The sequence below is a fragment of the Neovison vison genome, chromosome 3, assembly GCF_020171115.1.
Source record: "Neovison vison isolate M4711 chromosome 3, ASM_NN_V1, whole genome shotgun sequence".
NCBI classification, from domain to species: Eukaryota; Metazoa; Chordata; class Mammalia; order Carnivora; family Mustelidae; genus Neogale; species Neogale vison.
Genome location: NC_058093.1, coordinates 179,556,224 through 179,573,493, shown reverse-complemented (window position 1 = coordinate 179,573,493; position 17,270 = coordinate 179,556,224). Strand labels below are relative to the sequence as shown.

The 17,270-nt window shown below is 39.2% G+C and overlaps 1 protein-coding gene across 4 annotated transcripts in view; it reads right to left on the bottom strand.

Moving 5' to 3' along the window:
- Nucleotides 1-17,270, bottom strand: part of ARHGAP28 (Rho GTPase activating protein 28) — a 209,536-nt gene that overhangs the window by 34,040 nt on the left and 158,226 nt on the right. For 3 of the 4 annotated variants that reach the window (XM_044243370.1, XM_044243371.1, XM_044243373.1), the window contains 6 exons: nt 15,217-15,301; nt 13,427-13,569; nt 10,713-10,878; nt 10,515-10,606; nt 7,712-7,789; nt 1,805-1,967 (listed from right to left, as the gene is read on the bottom strand). In XM_044243370.1, coding sequence (XP_044099305.1) covers nt 1,805-1,967; nt 7,712-7,789; nt 10,515-10,606; nt 10,713-10,878; nt 13,427-13,569; nt 15,217-15,301 — 727 coding nt within the window. The remainder of the gene's footprint in view (nt 1-1,804; nt 1,968-7,711; nt 7,790-10,514; nt 10,607-10,712; nt 10,879-13,426; nt 13,570-15,216; nt 15,302-17,270) is intronic. The other variant, XM_044243372.1, reaches the window with a different exon arrangement.

Below are 17,270 nucleotides of genomic sequence, written 5' to 3'. Positions count from 1 at the left end.
ATGATGTGGATGGAACTAGAAGGTATTATGCTGAGTAAAATAAGTCAATCAGAGAAAGACAATTATCATATGATCTCTCTGATATGAGGAATTTAAGAAGCAGGGTGGGAGATTTTTGGGGATAGGTAAGGAAAAAAATGAAACAAGATGGGATCAGGATGGAGACACACCATAAGAGATCTTAATCTCACAAACACACTGAGGATTGCTGGGGGTGGGGGGAGTAGGGAGAAGGTGGTTGGGTTATGGACACTGGGGAAAGCATGTGCTATGATGAGTGCTGTGAAATATGTTAGCCTGATGATTCAGAGATCTGTACCCCTGGGGCAAATAATACATTATATGTTAGTAAAAATATTTTTTAAAAAGTACACTTATCATGATGAGTACTAAAAAATGTACCAAATTATTGAATCATTATATTATACACTTAAAACTAATGTAATACTGTATATTAATTATATTTCAATTAAAAAATGCACCAACTGGAAATTCTAGAACTGACAAAACACAATATCTGAAGTAAAAAAAGAAGGAAGCAAACTAGCTCTTCTCTCTTTGTAAGCGTCTCTCATAAAACAAAATACTACATCTTACAAAGTAAAGGGATCCTAGTCACAGATGGCATGTGAATTAAAGCTTAGGAAAAAACTTCCATGCCTATGGTATTCTCTTTTCTGAAGGCACAGAGGATTATTTTATGAATCTGATTTAGTTAGAATGTTTAAAGATTTAGAACCTACTATTTTTAGGACAAATTTTGTCATAAAACCCTAGACCTATTATTTTCTTTCATTGTGGTTTTAAGGATTTTATAGTTCTGGTCAACCTGCAGGAAGCTGTAAACTGGCAGATATAGATATCATTTGTTAGGCTCACAGAGTGTTTTCAAATTTGAATTTGTAGCTGATATTTTCAAATTAGCAGTTTCCCTATTAAAGTGTGGATTTTGGCTCTCATTCCTACATGGTAACCATTTTTTAGAGCTGAGCAGTGTCCAACCTTTTTATAAGGGGTGTGTCCTTTCAGTTTGTCCATGGGCCTTTTTTTCCATGCAGAATTGCCATTTATTTAACAGCTTTGTGACCCCTGAATTCCTCTGGTTAGTAGTCAAAGCCCCCTTCATGTAAACCTATTCTGCTTTTCCAAATTCTCTCTTGTCACATCTCCACAATATTCAACCCTCAGGCTAAAAGCATGCCAAATTATTCTCTTATTGCCAAATACAACACACACTTTCCAGTTTCCATGCTTTTATCCAAGTTCCTCACTTAAGGTCTAATCTATGTGACTTTGTAGTTTTCAGAGACAAAACACCTTCTGTGCTGCTTTTATTGTGTTTTACACATCATCAAACCCAGGACCTTGGATTTAAAGAAGGAAGAGACCTTCTATTTTTGGAAGGACTATTACACACCAGGTATTATTCTAGATGTCTTCATTTGATAACTACAACAACTCTGACAAGCAATTGTTATCTGTAATTTATAGGTGCAGTAATGAAGCTCAGAAAGGTTGATTACATGGCTAATAGATGGTTGAACAAGAATTCAAATCTCAAGAGCCTGGTCTTTTGGCAAGCTGTTCTTTTAATGGTCATAAAACCCACTAACTTATATCTACCAGACTTAATAAGGAAAAGAGAGGACTGTTTACTATCAAACTCAGTATTTCACCAACCACTGCCAGGAAATAGGAAATCTGTACATTTATGATCACATTTGATTATGCATCTTTCTTTTGCTCTGTGTCACTTTATTAATCTTCTATCTTAGCCCATTCACACTTAACTTCTTCCACCTACTTTCTATGAGAGTGATGAAGGCAGGTATATATTCCACAGGGAAGAGAGAGGTGGGTAGTTCTCTGAAAAACGCCTTCAACATTACTGCAGCTTCTCTATGGCACATTCTGTCCCATTTAAATTTATCAGCATTAAACTTGGCATCCAGTTCTTCACGGTATTGCTGAAAATCAAGAAAAACAGTCAATATTCAAAGTGTTTTTACCACCTGATCCCCCTTTCCCTTTTAAAAACTGTCATTACATTAATTATTTTTGTAAATAGATTGAAAAGCCAATATCTACCAAACCTAACTTTTTCAACATAATTAAAGAACTGAAATAGCTCTTTTTGAATGATTTTTTCTAAAATCTTTTCAGAATAATGTTAATCTTGAAATAATCTGCTAATTCTACAGAACTATAAAATTCTTTACTCATCATAGTTTTGTTTCTGTGGTTTTGGCCAAATACCACTTAAATCCCCACAGGATAAACGTACTGATTTGACAAAAGTCTCCACTTCTTTTTTTTTGTTTGTTTTCTTTTTGCCATCCTGTCATCTTCTTCTAAATTAGATCAAGAATGTATGCATCTCAACTAGTTCTCATACAGAATGAAAACTATGCCAGTAAAGGAATTCTGACCTCATGGCAACATGCAGACCAATGACATCTTCCTGGAGCAGTTACAGCTAAGTGTTAGGCCAAGAGGTACACATGTCTTCCACATGTCTGCATGCTTGCCCAATCCTTCATAAGGTTTGGAACACTGCGTAAATACTTTAAAAAAATCACTAAGCCTCCGTAAGTTTTAGTCGGGTTATACAGTTCACATTATCGATTCATCTGATTATCAATGCCCCCATTCTCCATGTTTCTTTTTCAAATTCATTTTCTACCACCCCCTTGAATTGCATACAGTTTACCTATTAATAGCAGTTAGTTGTAGCAGCTCCCCAACTGACACTAACTACTCCAAAAAGAGAACTCTGAAAACTCTCAGGGTGTTTATGGCCTTCCAACCTTGAGTCACACAGAGCCAGAGTCAGTCTGCACATCTGACCTTTCCCTACCACACTGCAGCTCATTAACCAGCCCAGACATTAATGCTGTCATGGCGCCCCAAACCTGGGACATGGGAGACAACCTGGTAATACACGTCCCTTATAGAAACAGACAGGATTCCAAGCGACCCCCTAGTCCTTATTAATGACAGCAAGAGGAGATTTTCTTCTTGTCCTTGAGAAGCTCTCAATCTAATAGGAATAAGAGAGCAAATCAAGGAAATCCTTTAATGATAAATACACTCTGTAAAGCACTAAAGCATATATCTGAAGCATACATACAAAGTGCTTCCTAGAATAAAAGAAATAGAGCACAGACTGGGCTCTGGTAAGAGAAGGATGCATGGGATCCATTCTTTGCCTTTAGGCATCTTGCAGTTCTGTGAATGGGACCATCTTATGAACTCCTGATGCTAACTCAGGTCACATATTGGATGCTATGCAGTCAGGAAAGAGGAGAATCCAACTTGGCTCAGGCCAGTCTTGAGTCTGTGAGGAACTTGTCAGGGGAAGAGGAAATAGAAGGGTACTCAAGACAGCAGAAAGTGCTCCAGCAGTGGTACACATGCACAGAGCCCCACTGGGTCTGGGGAACTCTGGTAGGTTCAGTATTGCTAGGGCGCGGACCAGAGCCAGCCCTCAGGTGACTGAACTTCATTTCATGGGCCATGAGGCAACATGGAACACACCCAAGCAGGAGAACAAGGTGAGATTTATCCTTTCTGACAGCCAGATTGGAAAGCGATTTGGAGGATAAAGCTTGGTGTTGATTAGGGAACAGACTAGAGGCAAGGAGACTAGTTACTGGGCCATGGTGCCATTTCTGGGAAATTGAGGACTAACCTAGATAAGCAGATATAAGACAGAAAGGAGAGGTGGCACTGATGGAATGCCTGAAGAAAATTCTCACAAATCAGTGATGGATTATTTAGAGGGTGACAGATCTGTCCAAAATGACTCTGACTGTTAGCTGGAGTCATGGACAGATGGAAGTGTTGTTAATAGGAAGTACAGGGAAAGCAGCAAATGTCTTCCATCCATTGCCTGGTGCTACAAAGCAAAGGTGAAACTGTTTTCATCAAGGAGGCAGGAAGCACCACTGAGAGTAGAATAACTCATATTCATCTCCCACATCCCTCTGCTGTAGGAAGCTGTCTGAAACACACCATGACCACCATTTTAACCTGCCAGTGGTGCACTGTTGCTTACCAAGCAACATGGCGCCAGCATCAAGAGTGGGCTCTATGACTAGATTCTTTAGGTTTTTATCCCACCTCCACAAATGACTAGTGTTAAGGCCTATGCCTCAGTTTCTCACGGTATAATAGGGATATTAAAATGACTTTAGGGGCGCCTGGGTGGCTCAGTTGTTAAGCGTCTGCCTTGGGCTCAGGTCTTGATCTCAGGGCCCTGGGGCTGGGGCTCCCTGCTTAGTGGGGAGTCTGCTTCTCCCTGTGTCCCTCACCCTACTTGTATTCTCTTTCTCAGTGTCTCTCTGTCAAATAAAAATATACAATTTCTATAAAGAAACAAACAAATACATAAATAAAACGACTTCACAGAGATTCAATCAGTTAATACAATGTAAAGTTCAGTGGGGAGGGCCCACCCCAAAGGAAGTGCTCAGTAAACGCTGGCTGCTCATAACATCCCCTCCTCTCAGTCGGTAATAACCTTCAGTATTATTAGTATGGGAAACCCATGCATATGTGGTTATTCGGGTAACAGTATCTCTTCATCTTGACCAGATGGACAGAATATAACAAACTGAGAGAAAGAATGTCCTCTCTTCCTTTTGACCAGAAAAAACTAAGGGCCATAGGAACAGAGCTGACATTTCCATGGTGGTCCTAAACATGAAATCATAAACCAGGTGTTGAATTTAGCTTGCCAAAGACAGGAAAGGAAGCATTTAGAGGTTAAAGAAGTCATGTTTTCTGTCCAGTGTTAATGAGGACACTAGGTCAGGGTCAGATGCCACGTCCTTCAATCTGCTCTGAACAAATATACAACCTGCTTCCATTTCAGAGGTCGTTTTATAAAAGTGCAAATGACCCACGTTCAGATTCAAAAACCAGGTCAGGAAGGGAAACCAGTAGACCAAGTAACATAATTATGAAACATTTAGAACAGCCTCTGAATAACTGAAACAAGACAAAAACAAAAACAAAAAAAACTACCCCTCGCATGTCAAACAGCCTGCCTTCTTCCATAAAATGTATTCCCCAGTGTTCAGCTCAAATTACTGTCATTTTTTGAAAAGAAAATCATTGGAAACACCAAGGCATTAAATTGGTTCCAAATGATCTGTGGCCTCAAATACAGGAACAGGCGCCACTGTTGTGTTCCCTGCATGGCCAAAGCTAGCAGCTTCCCCCCAGGCCTGTGCCCCTGTTAGTCTCACCGGGCCTTGAAAGCACCAGACTGCTCACAATGATACATTAGAGTTAGTGTCACCCACTTGGCACAATTTGAGGATAATTATAACAGAGTTTTTAAAACTATCTTTCCCTAAACACATTCCTAGAAAAACTAGTCTAACAGAAGAATTTACACAAATAGTTTAAAGTTTGAACAAAGAAGAGAAATAAAGACCCCTTTAATAGATCAAGTTACAATGTCTTTCTAACTATGATATTCCCCTTGTTTCTGTTTGCTGGCCCGGATTTCTCTCACATTGGTTTTCCTGGAGCTCAAACCATGCAAACATCTGGATTACATTCTCTCAGAGTAGTAAGAGACAGAATAAATAGGCTGAAACTACATAAAACCGATTAAGGAAGAAAAGGGACTTTTCCCTAAATATGGTTCAGGAATGCATGTGCCTATAAGAACACTCTGAAGGAATTATTAGCCTTTGGTAAGCATTTTTCAGGCAAAGATTACCTAAAGAAAAAGAACTTCTGCTATGGTGTTAAACTTCGTGCTTACAACGGTTGTGTAATGTTGTCTCCTTTTGATTATTTGAAAAATAGAGTTTAAATCACCTCCATTATGATTTACACACACACACACACACACACACACACACAAGCTGGGAATAATCTGTGTAAATACCACTTCTCAGTTATGGAGGGAGATTTAGAGGAATGAAGTCAAATTGTGTCTAGGAAATTTGTTTCTCTAACTTCACTTTGGTTCTCTGACTCTCATCCTCTGATTCAGGGTACATATGACAACCATAACTCTTAGTATCTAAGACAAAAAGCAGATTCAATTTAGAAAGAATAAACCTTGAGGATCCATTAGGAATTTTCTTGCCTTTCAAATGACCTTGTGCTAGCATCTAGCAATCTCCATTCCCAGGGAAGTGACAACTCTCCAAATGCCCAGACCCCTACTGCCACTGGCAAAGTGGCACACCGCTCAGACTTCCCTTACAAAATCAATTAACTGAATAAAATAATGCAGGTGACCCCTGAAAGCTAGCTCTGCCAGCCGTTAGCACCTGCTCATCGGCCTCATTCCCTTCTTCACAGGAAGCCGGAGCAGTGACTGTGTGGTGTGGAAGCTGGTGCCGAGCCCCTCTGCCTGCTGAGGGGCTACACCGAAGGGCAGGGAAGACCGGTGTCAGGTCTGCACCTGGTCTGAGGCCCAGCCTGCTCAGCCTGGCTTCCTCCCTTGCACCCTTCAGAAGCACTATGCCTCTTCTACTCCTGATTCCATCTCCGAATCTGCCTTCTGGAGCTTCCAATAGACACAGCCTATTTATTCTCAGTTTCTACTTACAAAAGCATCGCATCACACTTCTAAATAAAAACTCTGAGATTTCTGATACAAATAGAATTTCCCTAAACATGTACCAAAATGAATTAATGAAGAGATGCTCTTCCACCTCTATGCATTGCAACCGAGTTAATTTTTCCCTCATCCTGAGACTTTTTTTTCCTCAAGGACTGATTATTTAAAACTGCTCAGATTTTCATGTCTTCCAGCCAGGGAGTGATTCAAGGGCAGAGTGGAACTGTTCACTGTGATACCCCCAAGTAGACAAACTTATGAGTAATTTTAGTAATTCTTTCCTTTATACCACCGTGGAGTTTGCCACTACACGGAAGGAAGAAAGCAAAGCAAAAGGAATCACATACACAAGTGGTTTTATAATGTAGAAATTAACATTACCTTCAATAAAACGAGGCTTTAGAACTACAGAGTGATTATTCTAGTGGTGACAGCCATTCCTACGCATTCTTATAAAGACTTTCATTAAAAAGATGGCCAAAGAATGTTTCTAAGTTTAAAGCAACTGGTCATGGGGGGTGCTTCAGTGGCTCAGTGAGATAACTGTCTGATGCTTGATTTCAGCTCAGGTCATGATCTCAGGGTCATGAGATAGGGCCCTGCATCAGGCTCCATGTTGGGCGTGGAGCCTGCTTGAGATTCTCTCTCTCTCTCTCTCCTTCTGTCCCTCTCCCCCAATGCTTAAAGAAAAAAAAAAAAAAAGAATAGTCCATAAAAAATAAGTAAATAAGTAAAGCAACTGATAATGGAAATAAGGATTTATGTAATATTGGCTTAGTAAATTCCACGACCAAGAAGAACACAGCAAACTAAAGTGTTTAACCTTGAAAATAGTGATGGGACATTTTAGCTTTTCCAATATAAAGGTAAGCAGCAGTTTTTCATGGTAAATTGATGTGTGGTTTCTCTGTTGCTGGTTTTTTATTGTTGTTGTTCTAAAAAATAAAAGGATACACAACTCAGGATCATGGAATATTTAATCACAAGTATCCAGGAACACTAGACAGGGTCAAGTGGTCCTACCAACAGCAATGACAACAAAGGACTTAACACCTGGGGCCTGTATGAACTGGGTCTCACTAGCTTTGGTCTCCCACAAGAACGAAAAAAAATGTTCAGTACCTTGACTTTGGCAGTGCATCCTGAAAGTCGAAAAATTCCTTCAGATTCCAGGCCCGATTCTTCAACTTTCTCAAAAAACTAAAAAGCAATGATAAATATTATAAAAATGAATACCTCCATACAATAATAAACATCTGAAATAACAAGATGGTGACAATAATAAACAAATTACCACGCATATATACATGCCTGGTATTTGAATGCTTTGAGAAATGTTCACAACCGCCTCTAAGGTCAACAGTAGTTTCCAATTTGCAAATGCAATGGAGACAGAATTGTCCTGTCACTTTTCCAGGACCAACCTCAAAAGTAATGGCCCCGTCTCTCAAGCTTGTACTTGGCCAGATTTGATTACTATATATCTCTTTCTGCAGATGGACCAATAAAAAAAGTTTCTAAACTTACTATTATTAGATACAAAAACATTAGCTGAGAGACAATAGGAATTCTAGAAATATGACCAAAAAGGCAGAAACTGTAAAGGTTTATACCTCTCTCAAGTTCCCATGGTGATAGTGATGATGATGATGATGCTGTTAACGTAATAACAATATAACCTAACATTTGTTGTGCACTTACTGTGTCAGATGCCCCTTTCTCAGCATCTATTAACTATTTAATTAACTATTTGCCATCTATTAACTGATTTAATCCTCACACTAATTCTACCAGGCAGGCACTAACCACATCCCCATCTAACTGCCAAGAAGACCAAGGCATAGGAAGGGTATGTGACTTGCCCATGTTTACACCACAGAGGAGGATCATCCAGAGTCTCTGCTCTTTTCTTTTTTTTTTTTTTAATAATTTAAAATTTTTTTTTATAAACATATAATGTATTATTAGCCCCAGGGGTACAGGTCTGTGAATCGCCATGTTTACACACTTCACAGCACTCACCATAGCACATACCCTTCCCAATGTCCACAACACAACTACCCTTTCCCTAGCCCCTTCCCCCAGCCACCCTCAGTTTGTTTTGTGAGATTATGCTCTTTTCCTTTTAAGAAATGGTGGTGCCTTGGGGCGCCTGGGTGCCTCAGTGGATTAAAGTCTCTGCCTTTGGCTCAGGTCATGATCTCAGGGTCCTGGGACCGAGCCCCGCATCGGGCTCTCTGCTCAGTAGGGAGCCAGCTTCCCCCCTCTCTCCCTCTGCCTGCCTCTCTGCCAACTTGTGATCTCTATCAAATAAATAAATAAAATCTTAAAAATAAATAAATAAATAAATAAATGGTGGTGCCTGAACAAAGGTACTTTTTATAGGTAGGGTGAGAAATGCGTATTTAGGCCAAGGAAATATGTCCATAAAAAAAGGTTCTCCCATAGGAGTAGAAGAATAATATCTTAAGCTGTCTTCAATGGAGAATACTTGACATGAGGAGTAGTAACAGCTAACATGTAATGAGTTGCTAAGATGATATAAATCCAGATTTGGTTGAACTAGCATTTACTGGGCACCTTCCACTTGCTAAGTTACATAATAATATAAATTCATGTGTTGAATCTCCTCAGTCTTAGATTTTTATGCATTGTCTTCAGACTTTGTCCTTTACATAGAAGAGAGAGGTCATCATTCTAGTTCTAATTCAAAAAAGGAAAGAAAATGTTCATGTCACCGTGGACTTTGGCCATGGACATAGGCTATGCTTCCTTTCGCCCTTCCTCCTGGCTGGGTGTATGTTCAAGGGTGAGGTATCTCACCCTCCTCTGCTTCAGTGGCCTCATGAGTAGAAGGGAGATGATAACACAACCTCCTCACGCTGCTCAGTGCTGACTACGCATGTTAGCCTATGGATGGCATCTGCTCAGGGGAGGCACCCTCAGATGCCCCCATGCATGCTGGCACGTCGCCAGCACCCTCTGGCTCTCTCATCGTTGTCCTCTGCCTCTATCAGCAGCTATCACCTGACTTGAGAAGCCACTTGGTCTGAGGCCCTGGCAGCAAAGTTTAAAGAGTACACAGTAAAGAGGCATGGCATTGTTACTGTGAATAAGGTAAATTTGTTTCCTCAGTCAAAATTTTTCTATATTACTTAACAACTCAACTTAAAATGCAACAAGATTTGTGTTTAGGGCTTGGGATCTTAAATGTGCCACTGGATGTCACTATTGAATAAATACATACTTGAGTAATCCAGTGTAAATTGTTGGCTATAAAAATCACGACTTAAAATCAAATCAGCTATTGAGCAATAATGGTCACAGAGATACTGGCAGATGAAAGTTAAGGTAATATCATTTCTCAAAACTCCCTTCTACCTAAACATATCCTATCATAGTCATACCTGAAAAACCACCAGAAAAGTGGATTTTAGGCTTTATTAAGCTTTGTTTGGCAAATTCATTTAAATGATTATACATACATATTTGAAAACACCTAACCTGTGATATAGCTTAGCAAATACTTAATCAATAAATATACAGCTGATAATTAATGGTCATCTTGTATTCTGCAGAGAATATTCAAATACAGAGACATATAATACACACAAGTAAGCTTTAGAAAATACCGGAAAAAATTATGACAGAGGGAAGCCATGTGACAGAGCATCTGTGTCCATCACCTGATGCTTTATGGTCAGACATTGCAAAGGGCTCCAAAAGTCTGAAGCAAGGCAAACTGGTTCCAAGTGCTGTGGGATGATTTGGGGATGCATGAAGAAATCTGAAAATCACCAAGGGCCTGAGTCCTAAGTGGGTGTTAGTATCTCTAGACATACAAGAAAATTCATTAGTGGGTTTACAACTCCAAACTGCAAACAGGAGGCTCTATCATTTTCCGAGTCATTTACATCCCACTTACTTTTTGTAACACCAGGGGAACCTTCACTCCAGGGTCTTTCTTTCGGTCATTGTCCAATAGGACTGTAAGTGGAACGCCAAAAATACCATTGTCTTCATTGTATAATGGGCAAGAAAGAAAGGAAAAGGAATCAGCAAAGCACTACTCTTATTCCAGGGTGTCAAAGTGTTAAAATCAGAAGAAACCTGTCTTAACTACCTCGTCCTTTTACTCTCTCAGTTTTGTTTCTTTTCAGTTGGATTCCAAAGGCATCAAAAAAGGCAGTCAGTTCAATTAGAGAGAGATGGCGGATTTTCTTCATATCTTCAGCAGACAGATCTCCTGCTTCGGTTAGGCCGAATCTGGTTTTCTGGACAGTAAATTTCTAAAATACATATGGAAGATATTTATTTCTTATGGCAAAGGAAAATTATTATCCCCTCATTCAAATGCCACCTGGACATTCTAAATCTGTATAGCAAAACATGCTACTTGTACGAAAATCTCTGAGAAGCAAGCTGTGTCATAGAAAGATTGTGAATGATTTTTAGAACGTTTGCAGAACATTCTTATGCTAAATTAGAATCAAAACAGTAGTCTGAAGTGCACTATAAAATTGTCATCACAACCATGAAAACATCTTTCTTCCAAGAAACATTCTGTGTTGTCCACTGATGTCCCATGTCTACCACATGGAATATACTGACCAGGGGCACGTGTGACAGGGTTCGCACAGATCCCAAAAGCTAAGTACTCCCAGAAGAGCTTCTGATGTATCCTTTCAGGTTAGGGACCATTAGTCCTTTAATCTGGTGTGACGTATTCTCTCTGCATCCTCCAAAAGATTAACTAATCTCCCCACTGAATGTGATGAACAAGCGTGCTGAGACAGTAGTTATTGTACCTTAAACCTCAAATTCAGATATTTAAAGCCTAAATATTTCTAAAAAATAAAAACATACAGAAGGTACCAAATAATCTCACTATCATTTTGAGACAATGAAATTGCTATATTCCCCATTTCCACAATAGGGAAGAAATACAGTAAAATGGTAACAACAACAACAAACTTTTGAACAATCCAGAAATACTGTGAAGACTAAAATAAGTAAGACCTCTTTTATTTTTTAAAGGTTTTATTTATTCATTTGAGAGAGAGCGAGAGAACAAGCAGGGGGAGCAGCAGGCAGAGGGAAGGGAGAAGCAGGCTTCCTGCTGAACAGGGAGCCTGACATGGTGCTGCATCTGAGGACCTGGAGATCATGATCTGAGCCGAAGACAGAGGCTTAACCATCTGAGCCACCCAGGCACCCGTAAGTAAGACCTTTTAAGAAAAAATTTGTTCTTATTAATATCCACAAGTTAGCATGGCTCTCAAAAAAGCTGGTATGGAAAAAAATGTGCTAAAGTAGAAAAATCTTAATTATTTCAGTTATAAAGCTTTGTATATTCTCTATAGGGGGTCCCTCAGGTTATAACTTTCTTGAGGTTTTTAACCATCCACTCATTCATTCATTTGTTCATTTAGTCAACAACTGTTCCTTGGAACCTCAAGTATTTTAAAAGTAAAAAAAAAAAAAAAATGTAGAATGCGGTTTGGGACATAACTTGTTCTATAAAAAAACTTAGTTGTTTTCCCTTCTTTCTGAAACCAAGGCCCCACATAACAGTAATATATAGCAACAACAACCAAGGCAAAAACTGCAATCATTCATTAAGTAATTACCACTTGCTAAATCCCACACAAAGTTCTTCACAGGAGACTGACCTGCACCCCAGGTAACCCAAATCTCAGGAGGGGACAGCCTGGTTGAAGGAACTGGGAGCCAGCATCCTCATCCGAGGACCTGAAGATCATGCCCCTGAAACCAGAGTCCCAGTGGATTCCATCTTCTGCCCCAAAACAATCCTGTGCCCTCCAACATAGAGGTTTGCTTAAGGACCGGAAGGAGTTTTAGAGTTTGACATATGTAGGTTTAAATCCTATTTCAGCCTCCTACTCACTGTGGGGCTTTGGATGTATAACTTAGCTTCTTTGAGCCTCAGTTTTTTAGCTGTAAAATGGGAGCAGTCACAGGGTGATTGCAATGAAGATACCTAGGGCAGCAGGCTGGTAGAAGATACTCAGTGAATTTTACAGTTCTTGCCCTGCCCTCTTGCTCCTCCCTTATCATGGGGTTGTTGTCCGGGAATGGTCCAGGCTACCTATATAAAGACTCTGCCAGTTTTTATAGGACTCACTGCTTCAGTCCTTAAACTGTCTTTGCCCTGCTGCTCATCATGCCTCTAGCTCTGATCAGCACAGAATATTCAGGACTCTACATCACAAACTCTTCATAAACGCATTTACTGAGTAGCCAACAGATCAATGTAACATAGTTGTAGTGGGCTTTCAGGATATAACATCCTGGATATAGATATAGATTCCAATATATAGTTACATAGATACATACTCTGAGGCTTTCAGGATAATGAAGTATATAGCTCCACTTGTCTATTTCATGATAATATTATAAATTCTTGATAATATTTTTGATGGATTTTTAGTACCTGTTCTGCAAGTGCTCACTTCTTGTTATGATGACTGACTTTTTGCAGTAAGCCCCTCTGATATGTGGTTTCTAGAAACACAACTAAGTATATAGATAGAATCTACATTAACCTTTAAGTAAGGATAGAATTTTCATGAAATCACACAAGCCAGGAAATCCTATTTCCTCTGTAAAACAGTATTCAAGCATACATCCTCACAACTCTTTTGCAACACAGTACTGCCAGGTACGGTCAGGCAGGCTGGGTACTGCATAACACTGATGCCTGCCCTCTCCCTACACACACACACACACACACTTAATAAAGAAAAAAAAAATCCTAGTTTGTCCCATGGAAAACCATAAGAAGTTATTGGAATAATCATGAAAGGTTTTACATACAGTTAAAGCATAGTCTTCTTTCTTAAAATCTGATTTCTTGAATTTACTTCTTTTTGGAGCCTCTGTAACCATTTCTGAATAAGATACTTCAAAGGACAGCTCTTCAGTTTCTGGTGGAATGTTTTTTTTCCGATAATCATCATCTAAAAAAAAAAGGACGTACAATTTTTTATGTCATTTAATCAATCAATATCATGTACTGTAAAATAAGCACAAAATATTTCTAAGTTAACCCATAGGCACATCAGAACGTTTATAACCAAAGAACAGAATCAGACTCACCTAGAGGAGTTCAGTTAAATAATAATGTGGGGTCTTCAGACTTCTATATGAATGAATTTCTCTAATCATTATCCAAACAAACTTTCTATATCATCTGATTTTTTTTTTTAAAGATTTTATTTATTTATTTGACAGAGAGAAATCACAAGTAGTCAGAGAGGCAGGCAGAGAGAGAGAGGGAAGCAGGCTCCCTGCTGAGCAGAGAGCCCGATGCGGGACTCGATCCCAGGACCCTGAGATCATGATCTGAGCGGAAGGCAGCGGCTTAACCCACTGAGCCACCCAGGCGCCCTCATCTGATGTTTTTAATCTTAGATTAAAATTTTATATCTTATATCTTATGAAAGGCACTGAAGATTACTAGAGGAAAGTCCACAAATGAGGCATTTCTTCTGTATGTTATGATATTACAGTTAAGTCCATCTAAACCCAATGTTGCTGCTCCTGAGGAAGCAGAAGCTTAAGGCAGAGGGAGAACGGGAAAAGACCCCACTAGAATTCCTGCCTAAATTCACTTCTCCTGTGTTTCTCCCAAACTATGGGAGGTTTGGTTCTTAGGATGTGTTAAAATTCAATTTGGACTTCACTGCTAGGTTTGTTCATGTAAATTAACCCAGATTCTTGTAATTTGATTTCGTTACCTGATCTCCTATGCTGTTTATTAAAAAAGAGCCAAATGCGTAACAAGAAATGTCCCACATTTCTTGCGAGGTAGTTTGAAATTAAGACAATAAATTCCTTGGCCAAAAACAAGTGAATCCAGAAATCATCTGAGTAATCCTAAACTCTGATTCCTAACTAATATTTGGCTTGCCATCTTTTTTCATTGTCTGGAAAAACTGTTCATATGCAGTGAAAAAAAAAAACTGATTATAAAAAAGAGAACTTGTGTCTTTTACCCTCTTCTATAGACAGTGACTAAAGAAGAACAACAAAAAGAAATAATAGAAGACCTAATTAATCTCACATTAAAAGTTAAATGGAGAAATTTGCAAATCAACAGATTTTAAAATTTTAAACAGAAATACTGATCAAAAATACAATACTCAAGTGAAAGAGGTCCAGTTAAAAAGTAACCCTGTAGCCTTTATGTACTGTTAGAGTTGCTATGTGAGAGTTGTTCCGGTGCTGTACACACTTGAGCCTAAGTAGAGGTTTCTGGAAGTGTCCTACTTCCACTCGCAACTATTAAGCAGATCCAGATTCCTTGTGAAAGAGACCTCAAATCAAAGACATTACCCAAGTGAGTAGTTTCTAAATGATGTGAGGGTAGTGAAAGAGAAGAAGATTCTGCTTCCAGTTTGGCTCAATTAATTTTGTCTGGTGTGACAGAATGGGGTGTTTGGAGCTGGCAAAGAGTGAGTGCTGGAGTGACAGAATCAAAATAGAAAAAAAAAAAAAGTCCCACACATTTTGCCTTGACAAAGTCATGGCTAACTGTACTGAGTGCCAGAGCAAAAGCGAGAAGACACAGCTTTCAGTTCGATATAAAAGGATGTGCCACTCACCACTCCCTGCATTCTGAACTGCCTGTGCAGGGTCTGGAGATCCGTTGGAGAGAACTGGTAGAGCTGGAAGAGTCTTGAGTACAGACTGTGAAACGAGGGAAGATGAACACAAGACGTTTTAGTATACAAACACATGCTCCCCAACATTCCCATCACATTTATGCTCTGCAGTTTACACAAGTTCTTCTCACACAAAACAATTCTCGATTCCATACACAGCCTGCACCTGATTTCCTGTTTCTGAGTTCAGTCCAAACCTGCAGAGCTAACATGGTTTTCTCAACAGAGAACTCTGTTGAAGATGAAAATAACTGTCTTCTTAGCTCTTGAGAATTTGCTGCTTATACCCTTCCTAAGATGTAAAAATTACAATGCCTGATGTCACATAGTTTGACAATGACGGTATTTTTTATTCTTGATGTGGTGGTCATGCATATTGATCTTAAATTTCAGGTGATGATGTGGCTGGATGGTTAATGGAAAGGCCCCTGAGGCCAGATTGTTGGGATTCTAATCCAGGCTCTCCCACTTACTGAGTGACTTTGAATAAGTCTCTTGAATTCTCTATTGCTTAATCTCCTAATCTATAAAATGATAATATTATGAATTTTAAATTACTTGTTCTGTAATCACTTCAAACAATATCTGATACACACTAAGCACAAAATGAGCATTGGTTACTATTAATACTCAACATATTAATTCCTCCATGAAAAAATGAGCGTAATAATGTGAGAGTGATAATAATTACCAAAACCGTGTGTTTTCTAGTTATTTCTAATTTGCTACTTTCTTCACTAAGATCCTGCCAAAGCTTTGTCTTCTCCTGTAATATTGTCAGAAGTTGAGTATCTTCTCTTTTTTTAAAGATTTTATTTATTTTCGAGAGACAGAGAGTATGGTAGGGAAGGTCGGGGGTGAGGTGAATGGGGGTAGTGGCACATAGGGAGAGGAAGGAACAGACACCCTGCTGAGCACAAAGCCTGATGCAGGGCCAAAGGCATATGGTTAACCAACTTGAGCTACCCAGGTGCCCCAGAAGTTGCATATCTTTATAAAGCCCTGTGAAGCAAGCCAACTGCTCAAGTCTGGATGGGTATTAGTAAAAAACAAAAAACAAAAACCAGAAACAAACAAACAAAAAACTTACACACAAATTCTACCATTTCTGCCAATATAAATTTTAATGTGGTAGTATCTATGAATGCGTGTAATGATGGAAATTTGCTATTCAATCACCAATCTTTTATTTACTATTCAATATAAGTTTGTTCATTTCTTTCCCCCAGAGCCTGATGTTGTTTCTTTTACTCTCATATTTATTTAGCAATAACTGAACACCTGTTTCATGAAAGATTCTTTATCATGTGCTACAAATTACACAAGGGTGTCCTGAATTCTGAGCTTTGTGTTCTCTTTTTCCTATTTTATTTCAAAAGAGATGACACAATTGTAATTGTGTAAAAATCATGTCAATACATGGCTAATTATTAAAACATAGATTCCCAATTACTATAATTGGTAGATGAATGAGAAGAGGGGCGCCTGGGTGGCTCAGTCATTAAGCGTCTTTCTTCAGCTCAGGTCATGATCCCAGGGTCCTGGGACTGAGCCCTGCATCAGGCTCCCTGCTAGACAGGAAGCATGTTTCTCCCTCTTTCACCCCCCCCCCTGCTTGTGTTCCGTCTCTAGCCAACTCTCTCTGTCAAATAAATAAAATCTTTAAAAACAATAAAAAATAATAATAATTTAAAAAAAGACATAAAAAGGTCTAGAGCTGGGACGCCTGGGTGGCTCAGTTGGTTAAGCGGCTGCCTTTGGCTCAGGTCATGATCCCAGGGTCCTGGGATCGAGTCCCACATCGGGCTCCTTTCGCAGCGGGAAGCCTGCTTCTCCCTCTGCCTGCCACTCTGTCTGCCTGTGCTCACTCTCTCTGACAAATAAATAAATAAAATCTTAAAAAAAAAAAAAAAAAAGGTCTAGAGCCATACAATTAGTTGTCCATCAGATTTTTGGTAGTACTAAAAACAAAACTACAAAATAAAGATTACCTG